Source organism: Trachinotus anak, unplaced genomic scaffold (genome assembly GCF_046630095.1).
Source record: "Trachinotus anak isolate AG129_WGS33_773 ecotype Australia unplaced genomic scaffold, CSIRO_AGI_Tana_v1 ptg000004l, whole genome shotgun sequence".
NCBI classification, from domain to species: Eukaryota; Metazoa; Chordata; class Actinopteri; order Carangiformes; family Carangidae; genus Trachinotus; species Trachinotus anak.
The window spans coordinates 9,292,467-9,315,548 of NW_027273855.1; the positions used below are offsets into that span (position 1 = coordinate 9,292,467).

Genomic DNA, 23,082 nt, shown 5'->3' on the forward strand with positions numbered 1-23,082 from the left:
AACTCAAAAAATATATATGACATAGGTCTAGTCATGTGTAAACATTTGAATGTGGAAAAGCTACATATAAAAAATATATATACAAAATATATAAAAGAAAACTTGTACTAATGAGGAACTGAATGATACGTACTGAATGCCGAAGGACACCAGAGACACACCAACTACCAGCAGGTCTAATAGGTTGAAGTAGTTTCTACAGAATGCCCCTTTATGAAGGAACGCTCCAAATGCTGTCATCTGGATAGATGGACAGAAGAAGGACTAGACTCAGGACAAAAGAAGACAAACCTGCCATCAAACATGCACATTCATTCAGGGGCACAGCTTCAAGTCAGGCTGAGATAGGATTTTAATTGTAATAACTGTTTAGATGATCTGTCACAAAATATTATTTACAGGATTAATTTTCATAAGAACATTCTGTGTGTCCCAAACATTAAATTCTGTATTTTCCTGTTGTATGTCCTCTTATATTAACATTAACTTTGCATTTTAAACATGAGTGTCCATGACAACAAGTGCACAATGTAATTTGATTCGCAGTGTCACAATTGATGGTCCTGCACTGAAATTATACTATAATGTTGATTATGTTTCTTTGAGCAGGCACGCTTTGTGAGAAACAGTATTTCAGTGACAAACCAATAAAAAGAATATTATTATTTTAATGTTGTGTAAATAATTATAGTTTCAAGTAATATTTCTACTATGTTTAGTTCAGTGTTTTAAAAAGTCAAAACAAAAACTAAACTGACAAGGTAATGCTGGATTTACACTAACACACGTTACTTGAAAAACACTTTGAAAGGCTTAAGAATACTATGGTTAGAAACACGCAGACACACGCACATACACAAACAGATTTTAAACAGTGCAAAATCTTCAGACAAGGCAAGTCAAAAGCCACTACACTAATTTCTATTTCAGATTAAGCCAGGAATTATACTCTAAACACTTCTAATGAAACAAAGACTAATCTAATTTTTGGCTTCAGCCATAATAAACAAGATTGTCCTTGTGCAGGCATGCAGCAAGCAAAGAGGTTTGAACAGTGAAAATAATAAAAGTGTTCCTCATGTTTGTGGATTTCTACCAGTACATTCTTTGGAAGTGCATGAACCAAAAAAACATATGTAAATATGAGGAAAGGGCCTCATCTTTGTATAAAGTCTTGATCAGGCACTGCGATATTAAGCTTTATGTTAGTTCAAGTTCATCTCTCCACAGTTCAGAATATTTCAAATTTAACAAATTGTATTATTTCATTTTTATAAAAAATTATTAGTTGTTCAAAATATAGGAATCTCAAGGTTGTTGAAAAGATTCAAGGTTTTAAAAAATGATAATACTTAATACTTAATATATACTTAATATTTTTTGTATATTCAGAAAGTTGAAAATAAAAAGAATTGTAATATCTGGGAACAGCTAAACAAGAAGTTTTACTCTAAAGAGCCACTGGTCCATTAGCTGGTCGAGGATGAAGAGGGGCAAGTGGATCATGATGGAAAACTGACTGACAAAAAAAAAAGAAACGTATGAACTCCACATTGATGGATTGGTCGCCATGACAACAAGACAAGCAGGCGGCCATTTTGATAAAAAAAATTATAGAGACCAAAATGAGGGGAGGGAGGACATGTGCAGCAAGCTTGGAAGTGGTGGGTTGTTGCTGAGGCAGCACAACAGTTTTTATTGTTTACCTTAATAAGGATCTCAAATGTAAACATACTAGTGAAGACATAGTCTGCATAGCCTAGGATCTGAGGAGGCAATCAGAGTGACATAAGCACGCAGGGTTACTGAAGCTCTACCCAGCACAGCACAGCACGCACAGGACATTTACCTTCAACAGGATCTCAACAGTAAAGATTGCGGTGAAAGCATAGTCAAAATAACCAAGTATCTGCAAGAGGCAATGCACAAGTTTGAGTCATTCCAGGATAACAGCACAGTGAATGATCCATCAAATACTTTTAGCAGTGGATGCAGTAAAAGTCAAACACAGATGAAACATAAATTAGTATATCAAAGCTGCACTAGATAATATTTTAATGTAAAATATTGTAAACCGACACACCAGCCCTGTTTTCACACATTGAGCATAGTTGGCCATATGAAATTCTCAATTTTGTTAACAGTAGTGGCAGGTTTTCTCTGAGCAAAGAATGTGTAAATCAAAATTTTCAATAGCCAAAGTTACATTTTGTGCCTGCAGTTATAGGGTTTTTACGTAGCAGAGGAGGTAGCCATACCAAGCCATGCCGTAAACGGTTGTGAGCAGTCGACCCATGCTGGTGTGGTGTGAGTGATTTTCCACTGCACTGCAAAGCATGGTAAGGATGTATCCCTTATGGTGTGTTTAAAGTGTGCTAGTCACCAACCACAATAAGACCCTGTCACCTGCAGCCCTTTTTAGCTCACTGTGTGTTTCTATTCCTCCCGCAATATTTAAAACTCCACTGACCAAAGAGTGAATCAGTTGAATATGTGCATATCTGGCTGATTAGACCTGTTTTTATTGAAGAATAACTAATGAAGCACCACTAACAGGACCACAGCAGCGTGGCTCAGTGCGGGCTATCCCCTGCTATGAGGCTGTAGTGGAAGCATGTCATTACAGCTTGGCTTGGCACAGCGTGGCTAAAGCACATATACTGCCATGTTTGCAGTGAGCAGTTTGCTGTCATCCCGTTACATAATTTCATTGAATTCCTGAGATTACCAGATGGGTCTGGTAATGTTTAAAAATGCCTAGTGCAGCTTGTTTTGGTTTGTAGACATGTCAGCACACATCATAATAAAACATTATAATGTTAAGGTTATATATTATGAAACTCAGACAGAAATAGAAAAGTTGTAAAAGAGGCAAGTTTCTGATGCAGTACTTTGTGGCAGTAATATAATTTGGTAAGTAGGGAAGCAAATATGTTCAGACTGGCTGAAAGAAAGAAACTAACCAAAATATGTCACACACAACATCACTTCCTGGCATGAAAATGCTGCCACTGTATTTTATTTAAGTGTCATTTGCCAAACAGTGCTTTCCAAAGGCTTTTTTTTCACTGCAGATATTTTGCAGATATTTTGACTTGTCAAGGCACAGTTGTTATTAAAAACATTAACAATGACTCTGCTTTATTCAAATGTCCTTTTGAACCAAGACAGTGGCTCATTCACTACTCTTTACTTACTATCTAGGGAATTCTCTGTAGAGGACTGTATGTGCCTGCTCATTTTGCTCACTGGCAAAATGAGCGGGCACTACTATTTTCTTTCTTTCAGCACAAGTGCAATGCATAATGGTCCATATTGCTTGGCTAGTAACCACTGGTTGTAAGCTACTTTTCACAATGCATTGTGTGATACTATATGGGTAAAGAAATAAATAAATAGGGTATAATAATTCTCACCTTACATTTGGACAGCACTACAAAATGGTGAACTTACTATACAGTGGACTATATAGGGAGTAGTAAGTGATTTCAAACACGGCCAGCGTGACAACCAGCATGCATGATACCAGGATGCCTGACATGTGACATGCCAGTGATACAAATAAACCCTCAAATGATATGTTGACGTGTAAGTGGGATAGCACTTCAGGAGAGTTAAAGACCACAGTCCCAGTTTTTTACGTACAATATTGCGAGCAGAGAAGTTGCGTATGGGGTCCTCAGCAGCCAAAGAGACGGAGCTGAGCATGATGAAGACGAGGATGAGGTTGGTAAAGATCTGATGGTTGATCAGTTTATGGCAGAATACACGAAACCTATAGGGAGAAATTAATAAAAAGAGGATGACCTGGAAAACGTGGAAAAAGTAAGCAGACAGAAAGCAGTACAGAGGCAGAGTATGTACAAAAAGATAACAGCAAATCTGGTTTGGTGACACAGCTTTAATTTTAGCTTTTTTCCCTGCTATAATTGATTTTTAGAGATCTTTGTTTTCTGTCACACTGAACAGGTTGACTGGTATGTTTCTGTGCCTCAGTACTGATCCTACTCACGAGTTATTGCTGCTGAACATAAAGAAAGCGCTGCCCTCCGGGATGGGCGGAGTCTTTTCCTTGATGCTGAATTCAGACAGCCTCTGGGGGCGGGGCCCAGAGGGCACTTCTGGGAGGTCATCATTATCGTCATCATCACACACTAAGACAGAAACAGCTATTTCAGTGTTGTTTGTGTTTTATTATTCTTATTATTGTTATATGATATTATATTAATGACGCTTATGACTTTTATTACTGAATTTAGATTCAATGTAGCTCATATTTACATTAACTGCTTTCAACTGCTTATCTCTGAAAAGCTGCTTTAACAAGCAGAACTGATTTTATACATATTCATTTCATAAAGGTGGAGTGTTAATATACAAAGTTTTTTTTTGTCCCAATATTTTGTTTCTTTCAATGTTCTCTTGACATTTCATTGTGTGTATGTATTGAACTGAAATTTAGTGTTTATGTTTTGCCTAGTTTATTGTTATGTTTGATGAATGAATTATAAAAAAATATATTTAGTTTAAATCCAAAAAATAAAGACTGTTTTTCCAAGAAAAAGTTTTAAATAATGTTCTTAATGTATATATGCATTTCAAAATCCAGTATTCTGTACAGAAATATACAGCACTGCATGATACAATATGGAAAATGTTAATCTGTTAGATCTTGGTCAACAGGCACTAGCTGTCATCCACTAACTACAGTGATTTAGTTTCAAAATGTTACTTCATGACTTTTGATAGATTCACTTCATATATACCAAATGTTGTTAGGAATGCCTTTTTTTATTTTAGCTAACTGTCTAAACTGAATGCAATCTTAAACTCCGGTAGTATCGGTTTTGATTATTAGTAAAGCTGGAAGCTGGAGTTTTTGCCATAATCCTCATTGAACTCACTGGTTGGTTAAATAAAAACACAGATTTTTCACATTGTTGAAACCTGTAGTCAAATACAGAACCAGAAAAATCTGGATGAGGTGGTAATGGATGATTAGTGGACCCCAGATTGAGCACTGCTCAGTTAAAGCTCCACTTTATCTAGACAAATGACTTTTACCTGGAGAGTCAATGGCAGGATACAACTCTTTGTCTTCTTCTAGCAAGGCCTCTGCTGGCACCTACACACAGTGATCAGTTTTAAAAGTACTAAGATGAAAACTAAATGCATGGTGCCCTTTCAGACAGACGGCCACAGCTTGAAAATGTGTACATACAACATACATAAAATCATACAATTTGAATGAAGAGATTATGACGAGAACTAGAGCTACTCTGTCTTTTACCTGGGTCTCACCATCATTGGTTCCTGTTATTTCAACTCTCTTCTTTTCTGTGTTTGTATCCCTGTGAGGGACAGATAAAAGAGTAACTAATAAGGATTGTGAATGGAAAAATGTCTAATAAAACAATTAAACAGAAAATGTGAGTAAAACTTAAAAAATGTCATATTGAGGTGTTGTCAACTGTACTTGGCACTGTTCCTCCTCTTCTTAGCCTCTTCCTCCTCCTTCTGTACTGTATTTAGGCTCTCAGCGTCTGCCAGGTTGTCAACAGCAATAGCCAAGAAGACATTTAGCAGGATGTCTGGTCATGTCACTTCAGGTAAAACCACTTACCAACATAATGAAATCTAATCTTTGTGAATATAACATCAACTGGCTCAATATCAAAACATAACTTTTTCACTCATGCAAGGGAGTAAGTGTGGATTTTTCATTGTGGCCAGCAGGATACAATTTCCACAGATGAAGAGGATGATAAAGTAAATGCAGACCACCATTCCAGAGGAGGACGGACCACCGTATGCCATGATACCGTCATACATCACCGTATTCCAGTCTTCTCCTGTTAAGATCTGGCAAACACAATATACATCCACTTCAGTTGTTTATCTTATGACTGATTTGAAGTAAATATTTACTACAATATGACACTTTACAATGTTAGTAGATTGATGAGCTCATATAAAGGACTTTTTTGTTATTTATTTCTATTGTTATTGCACGAATTAACTGTGAAAAAAATACATCAGGTGTGGTGCTGTGTGTTCATGTGGTGTTGCTGTGCACTACACACAGAATAATATGGTTTCCTGAAGAAGCTTCTCTGTGATTGGCACAGCTACTTCACAGCAGTGTGATTTGTATAGAGTGTATTTTTTATTTATCACACCATTCAATTTATATAACACTTCTCTCTTCCCTTTTGCACATTGTGCTGCTGCACCTACATGAACCTACATGAAGTGGGTATGCTTGGAGATGCCCACAGACTCCATGCACCCAGGACCTACTGCTTTGTGCTAGTTGTTGCACTTGAGCGATTAAAATAGGGCTCAATAATTTCTTGGGGAGGTGGCAAGATGTCTGACTCTAAAACCTCTCTATCTATATTGTGTGATTATGTAAGCACATTTGGATTTAATTTGTTGTTGGCAGAGATATTTTTATGATAAAGTCTTACTAGATACTAGAAGATGTGAAAATACAGTAGATTTCATTTTAAAAAAAATGCCAAAACAACGATCAACTTTCCCAAAACTGAAGCACTGTCATTGCTATCGCAGTGTATGCTGAGTTATTTCGAACCATCTTTGTGATCGGATGTTATACATCCAGAAAGTTATATCTGAATGTTCTGAATAAGACCAAACACTAACCTGGAACACAGTGAGCAGGGCCTGGGGGAAGTTATCAAACGTGCTCCTCTTGGTCATAGTCTCATCGAAGTTGAACTTGCCCCCAAAGAGCTGCATGCCAAGCAGGGAGAAAATAATGATGAAGAGGAAGAGCAGCAGCAACAGGGAGGCGATAGACTTCATGGAGTTGAGCAGAGAGGCCACCAGGTTACTAAGAGATGCCCAATGACTGGAGAAGAAAAAATATAAAACAAGTTAACAGATCAACAGACACACAGAATGCCAACCAAATCTGGAAAGAAAAAGAAAAAAAACAACTAGCAACTCACTTTATAAACTCTGATTAACAGGGCACGCACCATGCCAGTCAGAGACTGGACTTAAACTTCTGATGTTGTTTATTTCAAAATGATTTATAATGACAACAGCAGATCACAACAGTAACCAGGAATTAGCTGTCACTGTAAGAACTGGACCCTGTCACGTCCAAAGCTACAGCACAGTCTGGCAGCAACCTTAATGCCAGTTCAATAAGTTTACATATGTTTAATGTTGCCTATTGCACATGTCTGGATAGCACTGAAATGTGAAGATTGAAAGTTTTTTCCAAAGATTTTATTCCAAAGATTAAAAAAAGGAATAGATCTTAAAATTTATTTTTAAATTATATTTTTATGGTCTGCACTTTATTGTAATACCTGAATCATGTAATAACTACACTGAACAAAAATATAAATGCAACACTTTTGTTTTTGCTCCCATTTTTCATGAGATGAACTCAAAGATCTAAAACATTTTCTATATACACACAAAATAACCATTTCTCTCAAATATTGTTCACAAATCTGTGATAGTGAGCACTTCTCCTTTGCTGAGATAATCCATCCCACCTCACAGGTGTGGCATATCAAGATGCTGATTAGACAGCATGATTATTGCACAGGTGTGCCTTAGGCTGGCCACAATAAAAGGCCACTCTGAAACATGCAGTTTTGCTTTATTGGGGGGGGTGACCACCATTTGCCTCACACAGTGCAACACATCTCCTTCGCATAGAGTTGATCAGGTTGTTGATTGTGGCCTGTGGAATGTTGGTCCACTCCTCTTCAATGGCTGTGCGAAGTTGCTGGATATTGGCAGGAACTGGAACATGCTGTCGTATACACCGAGCCAGAGCATCCCAAACATGCTCAATGGGTGACATGTCCGGTGAGTATGCTGGCCATGCAAGAGCTGGGATGTTTTCAGCTTCCAGGAATTGTGTACAGATCCTTGCAACATGGGGCCCTGCATTATCATGCTGCAACATGAGGTGATGGTCGTGGATGAATGGCACAACAATGGGCCTCAGGATCTCATCATGGTATTTCTGTGCATTCACAATGCCATCAATAAAATGCACCTGTGTTCGTTGTCCATAACATACGCCTGCCCATACCATAACCCCACCGCCACCATGGGCCACTCGATCCACAACATTGACATCAGAAAACCGCTCACCCACACGACGCCACACACGCTGTCTGCCATCTGCCCTGAACAGTGAAAACTGGGATTCATCCGTGAAGAGAACACCTCTCCAACGTGCCAGACGCCATCGAATGTGAACATTTGCCCACTCAAGTTGGTTACGACGACGAACTGGAGTCAGGTCGAGACCCTGATGAGGATGACAAGCATGCAGATGAGCTTCCCTGAGACGGTTTCTGACGGTTTGTGCAGAAATTCTTTGGTTATGCAAACCGATTGTTGCAGCAGCTGTCCGAGTGGCTGGTCTCAGACGATCTTGGAGGTGAACATGCTGGATGTGGAGGTCCTGGGCTGGTGTGGTTACACGTGGTCTGCTGTTGTGAGGCCGGTTGGATGTACTGCCAAATTCTCTGAAACGCCTTTGGAGACGGCTTATGGTAGAGAAATGAACATTCAATTCACGGGCAACAGCTCTGGTGGACATCCATGCTGCCAGCATGCCAATTGCACACTCCCTCAAAACTTGCGACATCTGTGGCATTGTGCTGTGTGATAAAACTGAACATTTTAGAGTGGCCTTTTATTGTGGCCAGCCTAAGGCACACCTGTGCAATAATCATGCTGTCTAATCAGCATCTTGATATGCCACACCTGTGAGGTGGGATGGATCATCTCTGCAAAGGAGAAGTGCTCACTATCACAGATTTAGACAGATTTGTGAACAATATTTGAGAGAAATGGTTATTTTGTGTATATAGAAAATGTTTTAGATCTTTGAGTTCATCTCATGAAAAATGGGAGCAAAAACAAAAGTGTTGCATTTCTATTTTTGTTCAGTGTGTTTTACTCATAAGAAAAAAAGAATAGGGCCTAAAACATTTAAGTAATCTCTGTTGCATCCAGACAACACACACACAACTCTGTTTTGCTCACCGTGTAACTTTGAATATCCTAAGGAGGCGTACACAGCGAAAAACAGAGATGCCCAAAGGAGACATGATGGCCAGCTCCACCAGGATGGTCTCTATGATGCCACCACAGACCACAAAACAGTCAAACCGGTTAAACAGGGACACAAAGTAGGCCTGCAGCCCCAGACTGTACATCTTCACCAGCATCTCCATGGTGAACATTGCCAGGAGAACTTTGTTGGCTACATCTGGAGAGGAGGAGAGGACAGGGGAGGAGAGGAGAACAAACATATTGTAGTTCAATAAACTAAAGGAAACTGACCTAAATACATGTTTGAGAGACACAGCGCACAACAGTACAAAGATAGATACCTTGCACTTCAGTAAGCCAGTCTGGCTGGTTGTAGTGCTCGGAGGCAATGGTGAGAGTGTTGAGGAACACCAAGATGATGACCAGCCAATAAAACGTCACTGATTTCACAGCTGCACGACACTTTCTCCGGCAAAACCGGTTCCACCGCCGCCACTGACGACTGACAGACAAACAATTCCACATTGGGATTGATGTTCAGGATACACATGGCCATGTGGAGTTAACATGTTTTGGAATTAACTCTTCTGACTTCAGACATATATTTTGTTATTATAAAGTTTTATTTCTTACATATGTCATTTAACATGGTGAAATAAAATGACAGCACAACATCACTATGAATGAACTTAGACACAAATGGATTACAAAGAAAACTGAAGGTACATTTTAGGTGCAAAGACAGAAATACACAATGATGGGACTATGGGGAGACCAGAAGAAAGACAGTAATTTGTTTGTCAGAAATAAAACATGACACAGCAGAAAAAAAAACATAACACAACATACGAGCAATTCAAATACGAGGCAAAAATCAGCTATGCAAGACAAGCTGAATCAAATAAATGTATGAAGAACACATCCACCATGCAATGCCATGCCATGATACTAACCTGCACTTTGACTTAGTAATTTTTTGACTGAGGAGAATAAGACAAGAAGCATCTTTTAATAAAGGGTTTAAATAATAGGTTTGAGTTATATATTTGATTTGTACAAAACTTGTGTCTTTTGACTGTCATTTATCTGGTCAAAGTGTCCTTGACATAATTGAAAGAACCTCTTTCTACAATATTAGCTCATTATACTGATCCAATTGTTGAGTGAAATGTGTCACACTCACCACAGAGGTCCACAGCAGGGTGATTTGTCTTCCTCTCCATTGTGATTCTCTGTGTTCACCGACTCTGTCTCGCTAGCAGGCATGCTCGCTATGATATCACACACACACACACACACACGCACGCACACCAAAAAGTAAGTTAACAAGCAAGTATAGGACAAACTTTGTGTCCTGAAGGAGCAGGGTTCATGTTGTTCAAGTCACATAATTTTTTTAGCACACGGATATTTGTGTGCTCAAAAAACTTTAGTTCTCAAAGACACAGACTGATGATGTCCAGTGCAACTGGATCTTGGATCTTCAGTTGCAGAACAGCTGTGAAACATTTGTCACTTTATAAGTGACAAATGAAGATGATGAGTGGATGGGGAATCTGAACACAAATGTTGTTTTTTCATCCACAATACAGTAAATTCATCTCAGTCATGAGATGAACTGAATATAAAATGTATGTCATACTGACCATAACTTGAAGTCAGTCTTTCTGTTTTAACAGTTTGTATACTTACTAAATTACTACATGCATTGTCAAATTTGGTTGAAAAAAAAAAAACTTATTTTATGCTGTATCTTTAAACACTCTAAAGCAACTACGTGTATCATAAATATGATAAACATTGAACTATGTTCAAGATAAATGGCAATCTCTCTTATGTGGGTGATATTTGATACAGATATTTGAATAGTGTTATTCTTTCCAAAACAAAAACATTTGCCATAAATCCGGTTGCTTCCTCTTACAAAGAAAAAGCTGCTGCTAAGTAGTATCCTCCAAGGTGACATTTACCTCAAGGAGAATTTTTCCTTTTCCGTACATCTGCTCTAAGTGTTGATCCATTTCACTATAGCAGTCAGGCCTTGTTTTGTTGGTAGTAGTGCAATGCAATGAAATGGATTTTCTTATGGTAAGTATGGTAAGGATCAGATCAGTTTAACAAAAGGGCATGCAAATACAAAAGCACAAATAGAAGCATAAGCAAAGCACGTGCATGTAGAGACACTCTCCGTGACAAAGATGAACTGTCCTCCACATGCGCACACTCGCAGACACTCACAAACTCAAACGCATTTACCCTGTGTCTCTGTGGACTGGGTGAACCAGCCAAACTTTCCTTTCTTCTTCTCTGTGAGGTCAGCCAAGGTGACCCCTGGGTGTTACCAACATGCAGTTCAAACAGCCAGACAGCAGAGGAAGCAGTGAGTCAGTACACGGCAGATAAAGAAAGAGAGGAATTCACAGCAAGATACAGCTGCAATAGAAACTACTAGCACAGCTATCATGTCCAGAAGATACTTAACAAGTGTAACAGACATACAGTAATATCCTCTTTCTGTAACAGACTGGCTAACTACATGTACTACTTCAGTAAAAGTCATCCATCATATTTACTTCTAGAATGATGGTGACTGGTAAATAACAGGAAAGAGAAAGAGGCCTAGAGATGTTACACTGAAGGAACTAAGTTTTAAAGATTCACTGTAAATTTTGTATGTACAATGTCAGTCAGTAACTTAAGAAAAAGAGAACGAACATAACTTTTTCAACTGCTGACATGAGGATAAAAACTGTAGTAATATGTAAAAGACAACAGTTTTTAATAATATACTTTACAGTATATCTACCAGGTCCATATGTATTAGCTCACAGCAGATATAGAAGTACTGGTGTTTATGTTAGCAGATAGGTAACAAGAAAATTTCAGTAAGGAAATGCAGAGGACGTGTTCAAGGTAGTTATGAAACAGTGTTTTCATTACATTGTCCACCAGAGAACACTGACTTTAAAGTGTCCTGCTTAGTAGATATATCATGCACTTTAAAAGACAAATTATACAAAATTCTGAACAATATCGAACTCCGTCTCCCGGATATTATGTTTCTATACAACTAAACTACGTCAGCATATATGTTTTGTAGGAAATATAATTGCAACCAAATTATGTTTTCTATTGACATAATGAGGATATGTTGTTAATTTATGTATTTGACAAGTTGCAAATATGTTTATACTGATATATGTTGAAATGTTGACAAATGTATTTGCTTTCCATCAGATTTTCTGATCTTGCAGTATAATATTCACTTGTAGTGACACTGCAGCATTATTAAACTTTTTTATGGTTAAATGTAGGCTCTCACAGAATTTGGTTATGGTTAGGGAAAGATAATACAGAAAAATGTCACAGTAACTTCAGATGCAAGATGTTTATTTACACTTAACCAAAACCACAATCTTGATCTTGCTTGCTTTGTGTGCCCACTAACCACCTCCTAGAACCTCAGCAGCCATTAATAAATGTAACACTTCTTTCATTCAAAAATGCGTTGCAGCTGGAGTACTGTAAGGGTTGGACTGTGTCTACTCCACATTCATTGTTTTTCTCCTGTTTTCCCTCCCTTGTATGTGTTGTCCCTGATCTGTCCCTCTGTGTTTGTGTGTCTTGCTGGGCGTGGCAACCTGTTCCTGCTGATCTACCGGCATGGCAGTTCTGCATCCAGTAATCAACGACTCACACTGGCTGCAATACTTATCCTCCAGGACTTCAACTTCACCAGATCTTTGAATCCCATCCTGCAAATGCCTTGAATGGAAGACTTTTGACATGAGTAACACACCTTACTATCCCTGTAAATTTGCTTATTTCAGGAAATCATCATAAGTCAATCAGACTTAAAATCATCTCTGCTCCCAGAACCCCTCTTGCTCTCCCTGGCTTAAGAAACACAACCCGCACATTGACTGGTCTGCTGGGAGGATAGTTAAATGGAGCTCGGTTTGTCTCTCTAACTGTTTTCAATCTGCTCTATCCCTGGTAGATGGTAGCACCACTGAGTTAAAACCAATTTTGAGCCCCCTGATCTCTGAGGTGCCAGCTGAGTATAATTATTTGGGTGAGGTTTTTAGTAAAGATCAAGCTTTGTCTCTGCCCCCCATGGACATGCCATGGAGAGTTATATTAAAGAGACAGTGGCAGCTGATATAATTTGAGCATCCTCCTCACCACTAGGGGCAGGCTTTTTCTTTGTTGAAAAGAAAGATCATACGTTGAGACCCTGCATTGAGTTTCATGGTTTGAATAATATCAATGTTAACAACAAGAGTCCCCTGCCTTTGATCAGTTCCGCCTTTTAAACTTTCCAGGGAGCCACAATGTTTTCAAAACTGCATCTGAGGAATGCTTACCACCTGGTTCAGGTTAAAGACAGTGATAAGTGGAAGACCGCCTTCAATACACCTTTAGGGCATTTCGAGTATCTTGTGATGCCTTTAAGGCTGACCAATGCCCTGGCAGTTTTCCAGACCACGGCGAATGATGTGTGTTCCTCCGCCCCCCTTCATGGGCCTTATTTTTCAGTAGATTCAACTTCACACTCACTTGCCATCTGGGTTCCCTTAACATTAAACCAAATGCCCTTTCTTCATAGATGGTGAATGAGGAGAATAATTCCAATCCCAACAGCATTCTTCCCTCATCTTGTGTGGTGGCAGCAATTTCTTGGGAGATGGGAGAGTCGGTGGTGGGAGATGCCCATCAACTCCAACCTGATCCAGATGAGGGGCCTGCTAACCATTTATTTGTTCCTGACTCTATTCTCTCCCAGATTTTGCATTGGGTTCCATACATCTCAGTTCTCCTGCCATCCAGGAATCAATAGAACTCTGACCCTGCTCAGGAGGCATTTTTGGTGGCCTACCATGGAGACAGATGTTTGAGAACATGTGGCTGCCTGTTCCGTGTGTGCCAAAAGTAAATCCTCTCATTATCTACCTTCAGGTCTGCTCTGCCCCCTATCTCTGGTCTCATATTGCCATAGATTTTTTTTACGGGTCTGCCTCCATCGCAAGGTAATACTGTAATACTTACCATTGTTGAGCGTTTCACTTCATTGCACCTTGCAAACTGCCTTCAGCTCTCATCCTAGTTGACATTGTCTTTGACAAAGGTTCTCAGTTCCTGTAAGGCCTTGGGAGCCACTGTTAGCCTCACCTCTGGATTCCACTCTGAAACTAATGGACAGGCTGAGAGAGCGAATCAAGAGTTGGAGTCAGTGCTCCGTTGCATCACTGCATCCAATTCCTCCTCCTAGAGTACACTTCCAGAGCCTCCTGCCACAGTCAGCATTCCTCATCTCCTGAGTCCTCATTGGTTCCTGGAATTCTTTATCAACTCCAGTTACCACCAACCCGATCTAATACCATCCTCCACTGCAGCACCCGTCAGCCACCCGACTCCCCTCAGTTGAACCAACTCCACCTCCCTCCCCACCATAAAAACTTGAATGAAAGTCTAACTAACATTGACTTTTTGGTACAATAAATTCTCACACAAATCCAACTGTTGTCTTGAGTCTGTTGTCTCTCGTTTGGGGTCCAAAAAATCATGCTGTAAATTACAACAGCAGCTGAATGTAATTGAGCCAGAAAATATGTTTCCTACAAAACACATTTGCTGTTGCAGGTTAGTTGTATAAAAACCTAATGTCTAGGATACAGGGTTGCATTATCGAGTTTTAGGTCTATTTCTGGACAGAGTAATTATATAATACAATGTTAGACTTGGAGGGATTAGCAATAAACAAGACTTCAATAAGTAAACAGAAGGTGGCAGGCAGAGAAGAGAACAACTGTTAGCAACAAGAGAAGATATGAGGAAACAAAGGGAAGAAAAGGGGGGGGGAGCAGTGTTAGCTGCGATCTACAGACTTGTTTTTACAAGGCGCACAGATACTGCAGGAATCAAGGAAAGAAAGTTAGTGAGTTGTTTGGGTGTTTTGTCTACAACAAAACAAAAGCAGGGCAACTACTAGAGGACATAAGGAACTGGCAGGCATATGTACTGACCACAGTGTGAATGGTTTTAAGGCACTGTAGCAGTTTTAAGAAGAAAGGGCAAGACTGCTAACAACATCACCACAGCCCAGACTGGTGGACTTATTCATCCACCATTACAATATCTACAGCTCAAAACAAGGCACACAACACACACATTCCTGAGAACAGATGGGATTCAGGTGATTTACACCTGACACCTGATTTACACCACATTTCATATCCCAGATTCAAACTTTATTTTATGAATTTTGTCCCACAAATCTATTCATTATTACATTTATATTACATATAAATTATTGAAATCATGTATGTAAGTATTTCCCTTTTGCTCCTATGGACTTCCCTGATTTAGCATTGCACTCAGGAGGAACAGTTATTAACATTATACTTCAAAAACAGCTTTTGCATGTGCCTCCTTGTTATTGTGTATGTGATGTATTAAACAGCTATATGGTGCAGGAAAGACGGGACATGGGTATATCGCAGACCATATTGATATTCTGTCACATTCACATTTACAGGCAATAGTGGATACTGGTGCATGCAGAAGAAACCCAAGCAGGCACCAGGGAAGATGCAAATGCCACACACACCCTGCCCTTCTTGTTGGGAGACAAGAGTGCTAATCACTGAGTCACCATGCCACCCTTTTTTTCCGAAAAATTATTAGGAATTACATTATTACAGGACAATGTTCAGTGTGCTGGTTTGTATTTATCATTTTTGGTTCCTCTCATGTGACGCTACAAATCTATGTCAATGTAAACAAAGAGCGAGAGAAAGACACATGACAGCAAAGAAGGAAAAAATTGTAGAGAAAAGATCTACCTTATGTGATGTATTATTGTACTGAAGCTCCTGTACTTATTATTATTATTTTTCACTGTTTACTTCACTGTTTTTCCTGTTTTCAGCTTGTATCTTTATATTTAAAATGCTCCAATCTGTCAAGAATTCAAATGTGCAATGAACAAAGAAGTAATCATTTTACTAGTGGCAAATTATAGTTTAGTAGTATATATAGTATAATATATATATAAGTATAGTGTTAAGATCACAAAACACAGATCTCACAGATCTCAATATGTTTCAACACTGCTGAGCCTGTTAAAACACTCCATATCTGAATTGTAAGATGGTATCATGACATACAATCAGTTACACGACTTTGCATACAGTACAGTTACACTGAGGGCATTGTTCCTCAGTTCAAACACAGGCTGTATAATCAACATCTCAATATGTTCTGCTCAAAACTTGTGTCAAAACTGTTTTCATTTTACAGTACTACAGTACACCACCACAAATTAAAGCCTTAAAATATTTGACTGAATTGAGCCAACAGAAAGAAAAACTTAACACATCAGTACTTATTAGAGGGCTTTTGTGCTGCAATGCATTTCCTCTTGTGGGTGCTTCTTGTTTTTCTTGTAACTCGGGATAAACTGTTGGGAATTGAGGTAAACACAATTTAGAGTGTGCTTGTATCCTCACATCAATGCAAACCCGGCTAATCTCTGTGGTATGAAAAGATTGTGTTTTTCAACTAACAAAATGTATGGAACACTGTTGGGCCTTCAGTCTATTCAAAATGGGGGAGACCATATGTTCTTTTGTTCCACAGACAAAGAAGGCTATTGTGAACATCATCCCCCACAATTCTTCACTCTTCATACCTGGGGATGACCTTCCTGGTTGTCCAGAAGCGACATCTCCTCTCTTCCCCTCCCAGCTCTCCCAAGAGGCCACAAGGCTCTCTTTTCTTCTCTTCAGGCCTGCTCACAGCAGACTGCTCCACTTCATTTTTCCTCAACAGCAGCGACACTGCTGTGCCTGCTTAAGGTTAACCAAGAGTGAATAAGTCAATTCACTGCCAGCTGCTACGATACAAAGTCTGCCAGCTGATCTTACGAACAACATGAGCTACAGCACAGTTAGCGTGGAGCATAACTCAGTAAGAAGAACAAAGGAGCAACCAGCAGCCTCCTCTGCAACACCGTAGCCACACAGATGGACAGAACTTCATTCTACAAGGAAGTCACAAAAATTCTGGATTTTATGAGCACAATACTGGAAATGACCTTTCTCTTTTTGTTCCAGAGACAGGGTAAAGTTGACTGGGTGTAACCTAAACTAGCACAGCACAGCACAGCCCGGCTAAGCACAGGATTGTTAACTTTGTCGATGTACACGATGTACACATACTGATCTGGCTAATGTATCTCACCTTGGTATACCTACTTAGGTTGTTGGTTGGCTTGATACTTTTATGTTCACACATATAATTGTAGCACTTTTCAGTACTCGGACTTGCATGCAGCTAACCCTCTTTTAAACTGGCACCCTTTACACCAGGGGTTCCCAAAACTTTCCAAGCCAAGGGCCCAGAATAGCATTAGGTTCTTGCCAGGGATCCCTTTTGCAAACCCATCAACAATACTACAGCAAATGTAAAAAAAACAACTTTTGAAAATCTTACTTTTATTAATGCAATAATAATTACATTTGTATTTCAAATCTTTAATCATTTCATCAGATTTCTGTTTTTTTTCTGTTTATAGGCACTGTCTGTGTGCGTGTGTGTAAAGGTCTAAAACTTATAACATAATACTTTAATCAAACTGAGCTTAAGCAATTACAGACAGAGTTGTGTTCCTGTACAAACAAGATAATGAGCATGAGAATGATGAGCATGGCAAATAAGAATTTGATATGTCATAGTTTTATAAATTATATCTTATAATAATATAACACAAATAAATTTAATTTTTATTAAATTTATTTATTTAGGACTCCCTAATTCCCCCTGGTGGCCCCCCAGTCAGCCACATCCCTGACTTTGAAATTCACTGCTTTAGACTACTTGAACTGACCTAAACAAAGAAACTCACACTCTGCCTCCCTCCCAGGTCTCAGCAGCCATCTTAGTTTCCACCATCTTGTGTTGTTTCTTTGTTTACTGCCATCTTGTGGTAGTTTTTCTTGGTCAGGCCACATGGTCCAAGCAACCGTTTTGAATCAGCTTTCTTGCCTTTGTAAGTGTACCTGCTTGTGTGTTCAATATTGCACAAGGAAGAATATTGTCAACCTATTCTCAGGAGAACTCAATCCTTCAGCTTTTACTCACTGTTGATATGGTAATTTTGGTTGTAGTTATTAAGTATTTTAATTGATCAGAGTTCCAAATTAACAGTAACATTTGGGACTACCAATAGGCTATTGACTATCCTTTACTTTTTTTCAAGATAGTGCCCCTGAAGATAACTCTAATTCATTTTAGAGTTATTTAATATTAATATTTTGTTAAGTTTTTATTGCCAATAATTGTTAAATTACCAGTGCCCTACAACACAATCCTCTGGCCTATTCTATCAATTTTAGACTGTCCAATAAGTATGTCTCAAGAACAAATATCCCTTTATATATGTACACAGCAGATAAGTACAAGCTAATCAAATAGACTAAAAACTCTTTTCTTTAAAACATATCAATGATTTGGCACATTGCTCTGTTGTAATTGGGAGGGGCTACAACATTGACTAAGTTTATTCCAATCATTGGTAATGATAATTTCCAGCCAGAGTCGACCCAAGATTTAAGACTTCATTACAGGGTATAGCTCAGGTGTTTGACCTATATAATGGAAATAACATTGTCATTTGAAGAGCTTAAGGGCACATGATGGTATTCTGGCAAAACAACTACATAGTTGTATATTTGCCAGGCAGGCTAATAGTTTAAAAACACCCCACTCTATCCACCCTAGAAGATTTCACTTTGAAATTTTCAGACTATAGGGGATAGGTGTTCTTATTATTAGGGATGGCCCGATTGATTGGCCACCAATCATTATTGGCCTGTTTTCATTAAAAAATATGCCATGATAAAATACCTTGAGGGGGTGAGGGCAATTTTCTTCACTTTTAGTGTTTCTCTTGCTTTCCTAGAGAGCTCAGGCCATAACAACCTTCAGTGTTTCACTGTTTAGCTTCTATTGTGACTGTTTGTGTCTAGATGGAGCCATTGTTATCCTCCATAGCTGGGGTACCCAAGATCTTATAGATAAGGAGGTAAACTTAATACATAAATAACATAACATAAACTTAGGAAAAATTGTTCAAATCTAGTTAGTGTCAAGGATGAGCTAAGTAGGTGAAAGGACAAGACCCATGTAATATTAAGGTAAGAACATGTGACATTGTGGATTTTGGTGTCCAATAGCATCTTCACACATGAATGTTTAGACTATAGTTTAACCTTATTTGGAATAAGGTGTGGTAAAGTGCTACAACCATGTGATACCTGGAATATATACCCACTGTCAGACAAGACATCTTCAGAAAATTGGTGTGGCACTATTGTGGTTCACTTGCTGTCATTGTACTACTCATCATTTTCTCCTTGGCGCCAAGCTTACAATAAATACTTCTGCCTAAGAAATTTAAACTTGTGGTGATTGTCTTTTTCTCCAGCTCACAAAGAATTTGCATCACAGTGGGGGAAAGATCAAATACACACAGGGCTGCAAGCCATGATCTGAGGCATATTTATTTTATTTGTTACATTTATTACAAATTAATACAACCCGTTTCTGACTTGAAATCCTATGATCCTTTAGTTAGCATAATGCAGTTTTTTTCAGTGTGTTAATAATTGTGCTAATTCACATTCACATTCACCGACCAGGATGAATGAAGTGAACTCACGGGGGGAGTAGAAGGGCCTGCAGTTTATGATGAAAGTTTCCAGGTCAGGAGAACAGTGCTGTAGGATCACTGTCACGTCTCTGCACCAGCCACTGTTTGCATAAAAACAAATTCCTCCACCTTTCGCTTTGCCGGACAGCTCTGTGTCGCGATCCGCTCTGAAGTGTTGGAAAAGCATGTTGTTCACTGAATAGGGATTACTTTTTGTGGTCCTTTTATCATGTTACCCTGCCCCCTGTTGCAGGTCCCAGTGCAATATAAAGCTAAGCACCCTGACCAACCACTAAACCAGCTGCTATAACAAAACACAAAAATTGATCGGTATCATCTGTGGATTGGCTGATCTCACTCATAGATGATTCGTATTGGCAGCAAAAAACATGATTGGGGCATCCCTACTTATTATACAACCTGTCTGTAAGTAAATGAAAAGACTCATCACACAATATACGACAAGCTTGGGGAATAGAACAGTGGCTGAGTAGGAATGGTCAAAAGCTTCTTATCTCAAACTCAAACAGTAAACATTTAAAAAGTTTACTTTTTTAAAAAGAACAAAAAAAGTTCCAGTTGCCATGGCGCCGCGGATGGCTGCCTCGGTGTGTTGGTGCGCACTTTTTTGCCTTATTTTCTTTGTAAATTCAGTTTTCTGCCTTGGTTTCTGGAGCTCTTTCACCAGAGAAGAGCTCATTAACATCAGAGAAACAACTCCAGAGGATTTTTTCCACCTTTCTCGACTCACCTGTGGAATTATTGGACATTTTGGTCAGAGGTGCACTGACCGTTACTCTCGCAGCGAAACGCCGGAGGAGAGGAAAACGCGCCGGTGCGCTTGCGCGTCTCCGCCGGCGCGGACTCCGCACATGGTATCACAGGTATCTTTCTCTCCAACGTGCGTTCACTGCCCAACAAGCTGGATGAACTTCAGCTACTGGTGCAGAGGAACAGAGACTTTTCTTCATCTTCCGTTCTGTGCTTCACGGAGACGTGGCTGTGTGGATCGATTCCGGACTCTGCGCTGGAGCTGGCCGGCTTCCAACTCTTCAGAGCGGATCGCGACACAGAGCTGTCCGGCAAAACGAAAGGTGGAGGAATCTGTTTTTATGCTAACAGTGGCTGGTGCAGAGACGTGACAGTGATCCTGCAGCACTGTTCTCCTGACCTGGAGACTTTCATCATCGGATCGATACTAGCCTGGTGAGATCGATTCTTTACTTTAAGTTCCGCTCTTGTTTACAATGCTGCGGTTTCGGCAAAGAGGAAACAGCCAGGTCGCCGGACTCGCCGCTCCTGTGTCAGCGCAGAGCAGGCACACTTTGCCCCCCCCCCTCTTGTGTTTAGATGTTGCGCCGTCACGTGAGTCACGTGACGTGACTTAGACGCGCAAAGCAAACAAACAAGCAAGTTTCCGGCTTAGGTTCATCAGCACGCACAGAGAAAATACAACAGAAGAATGGCAGAGAGGAAGAGGAGCGCCGTGTGGCTGTATTTTCAAGCCGAAAACGAGGCAACAGCAAAATGTGGGATTTGTAAAACGCTAGTCAGGTATAGTGGAAACACTACCAATTTATATAAACATATAGAAAACCATCCAAAAGGAAACATGGAGCTACAAAAACAGAGAGAGGAGGAGAGAAATCCCCCACCCCCTGGCCCCGCTGCAAGACCCCCAGTCCAGAGGCAGAGGTCATTGGCAGAGGCCTTTCAGCATGGCAGAGAATATCCAGGCAGGTTATAGTGTTGAGAGTAACAAAGTGAAACTGTTATTTATTACTTTAGCCAACTCAAAAAGTATAAATTATGCTAAGACCTTGATGTAATACATTTATCCCATTGAAATGTGTTAAGAAAATGAAATTGAAATGTGAGAATTTTAATTTAATTGTTGTATTATAGTTTCTCAACAGTACTTGTTTGTTTTAATTTGTTTACTGGTTTGCGTGCACTTTTTATTTAAGATTTTTCTGAAAAAAATTTGATTATAAAACATTTAATTATAAACTTTGTCCTAATTCTGTCCTGGGTTTTAACTATTTAATAATAAAAAAGGAAACATCACAAAAAACACTTAAGGTCATGAAAATTAATTGAGATTTAGCAATTCAATGACGCATCCACCTTATTTATTGAAAAGTATCGGTATCGGTGATACTGGCCCCTATTTACTTGGTATCGGATTGATACCAAAATATGCAGTATCGCACACCACTAATGTTTACATCCCACCACAGGCCAACGTGCAGGAGGCACAGGGGGCGCTCGCTGACCAACCCGGACTCCTTAGTTATTGTGATTGGTGACTTTAACAAAGGTAACCTCAACCACGAACTGCCCAAATACAGACAGTTTGTTAATTGCCCGACCAGAGAGGGGAACACTCTGGACCACTGTTACACCACAATCAGTAGTGCTTATCACGCCGTCCCCCGGGCTGCATTGGGCCACTCTGACCATGTCATGGTCCACCTGATTCCCACATACAGGCAGAAACTAAAACTGTGTAAACCTGTTGTTTACAAGAACCTCCAATTACACCAATCACCAAAACAAATTCCTTGTATGTGGAAACATACTTGGCAATAAAACTGATTCTGATTCTGATTCTAGCCAGCTTTATTTCTTTTTTCACCATCTTTTGAGCATCTCTTTGTTAGTGAGTGCCCCCCTGATTGAGAGTATTCTTGAGGGATTTACTGACCCATGGCTTATTATTTGGGTGCAATGTAATTGTCTGTCTGGGATAATCATTTGTTCACAGAAGGTAATGTAACGTGACACGGTGGAACTCAGTTGATCTAGTACAGTACAAGAGTTTTTAAAGATTCTAGAGTGCTACATTCTAGACTCCTCGGCTGCTACTATTTTGACCCTTTGATGCACCCTTACTTGTTCTCAAGCTGCCACAGACACTTCCTACAAAGATTTTACACGGTGAAGCAAGATACTTCATGGTAAGTCATGTGTATGGGAGCAAAAGGGGGGCGGTTCTGGTCTGCATAAACGGGCGTGTCGGGAGACCTAAAGTGTTTAAATCCAATGCCTGAATCGTCGCTGGCGAAGATCGAATGAGTTGGAAAATAAAAATATAACTTAACCAGAGCTCATCTACGGATAAATAAATTATGAGACATCTTCATAATTACATGTCAGACATGCTAACATTAGCTTCTAGTTCAGACAGACTGATGGTTATGTGTTGTCAAGCAAGAGAAAACAGTTCTGAAATGCAAAATAATAGAATTTGAATCATGTGATAATGTATGCAATTAACAATAAGCAAATAACTATTGAAATTCAGTGAT

General features: G+C 39.4%; 1 protein-coding gene across 1 annotated transcript in view; it reads right to left on the minus strand.

Moving 5' to 3' along the window:
* cacna1db (calcium channel, voltage-dependent, L type, alpha 1D subunit, b) overlaps positions 1 to 23,082 on the minus strand; it is a 131,944-nt gene that overhangs the window by 51,156 nt on the left and 57,706 nt on the right. Inside the window, exons 10-24 of the mRNA XM_071475653.1 lie at positions 11,314 to 11,388; positions 10,241 to 10,328; positions 10,011 to 10,037; positions 9,399 to 9,559; positions 9,049 to 9,274; positions 6,667 to 6,874; positions 5,742 to 5,862; positions 5,477 to 5,591; positions 5,291 to 5,351; positions 5,065 to 5,125; positions 4,013 to 4,154; positions 3,646 to 3,775; positions 1,850 to 1,909; positions 1,707 to 1,766; positions 134 to 240 (exon numbers count right to left, since the gene is read on the minus strand). Of these exons, the coding sequence (XP_071331754.1) occupies positions 134 to 240; positions 1,707 to 1,766; positions 1,850 to 1,909; positions 3,646 to 3,775; positions 4,013 to 4,154; positions 5,065 to 5,125; positions 5,291 to 5,351; positions 5,477 to 5,591; positions 5,742 to 5,862; positions 6,667 to 6,874; positions 9,049 to 9,274; positions 9,399 to 9,559; positions 10,011 to 10,037; positions 10,241 to 10,328; positions 11,314 to 11,388 (1,642 nt within the window). The remainder of the gene's footprint in view (positions 1 to 133; positions 241 to 1,706; positions 1,767 to 1,849; positions 1,910 to 3,645; positions 3,776 to 4,012; positions 4,155 to 5,064; positions 5,126 to 5,290; positions 5,352 to 5,476; positions 5,592 to 5,741; positions 5,863 to 6,666; positions 6,875 to 9,048; positions 9,275 to 9,398; positions 9,560 to 10,010; positions 10,038 to 10,240; positions 10,329 to 11,313; positions 11,389 to 23,082) is intronic.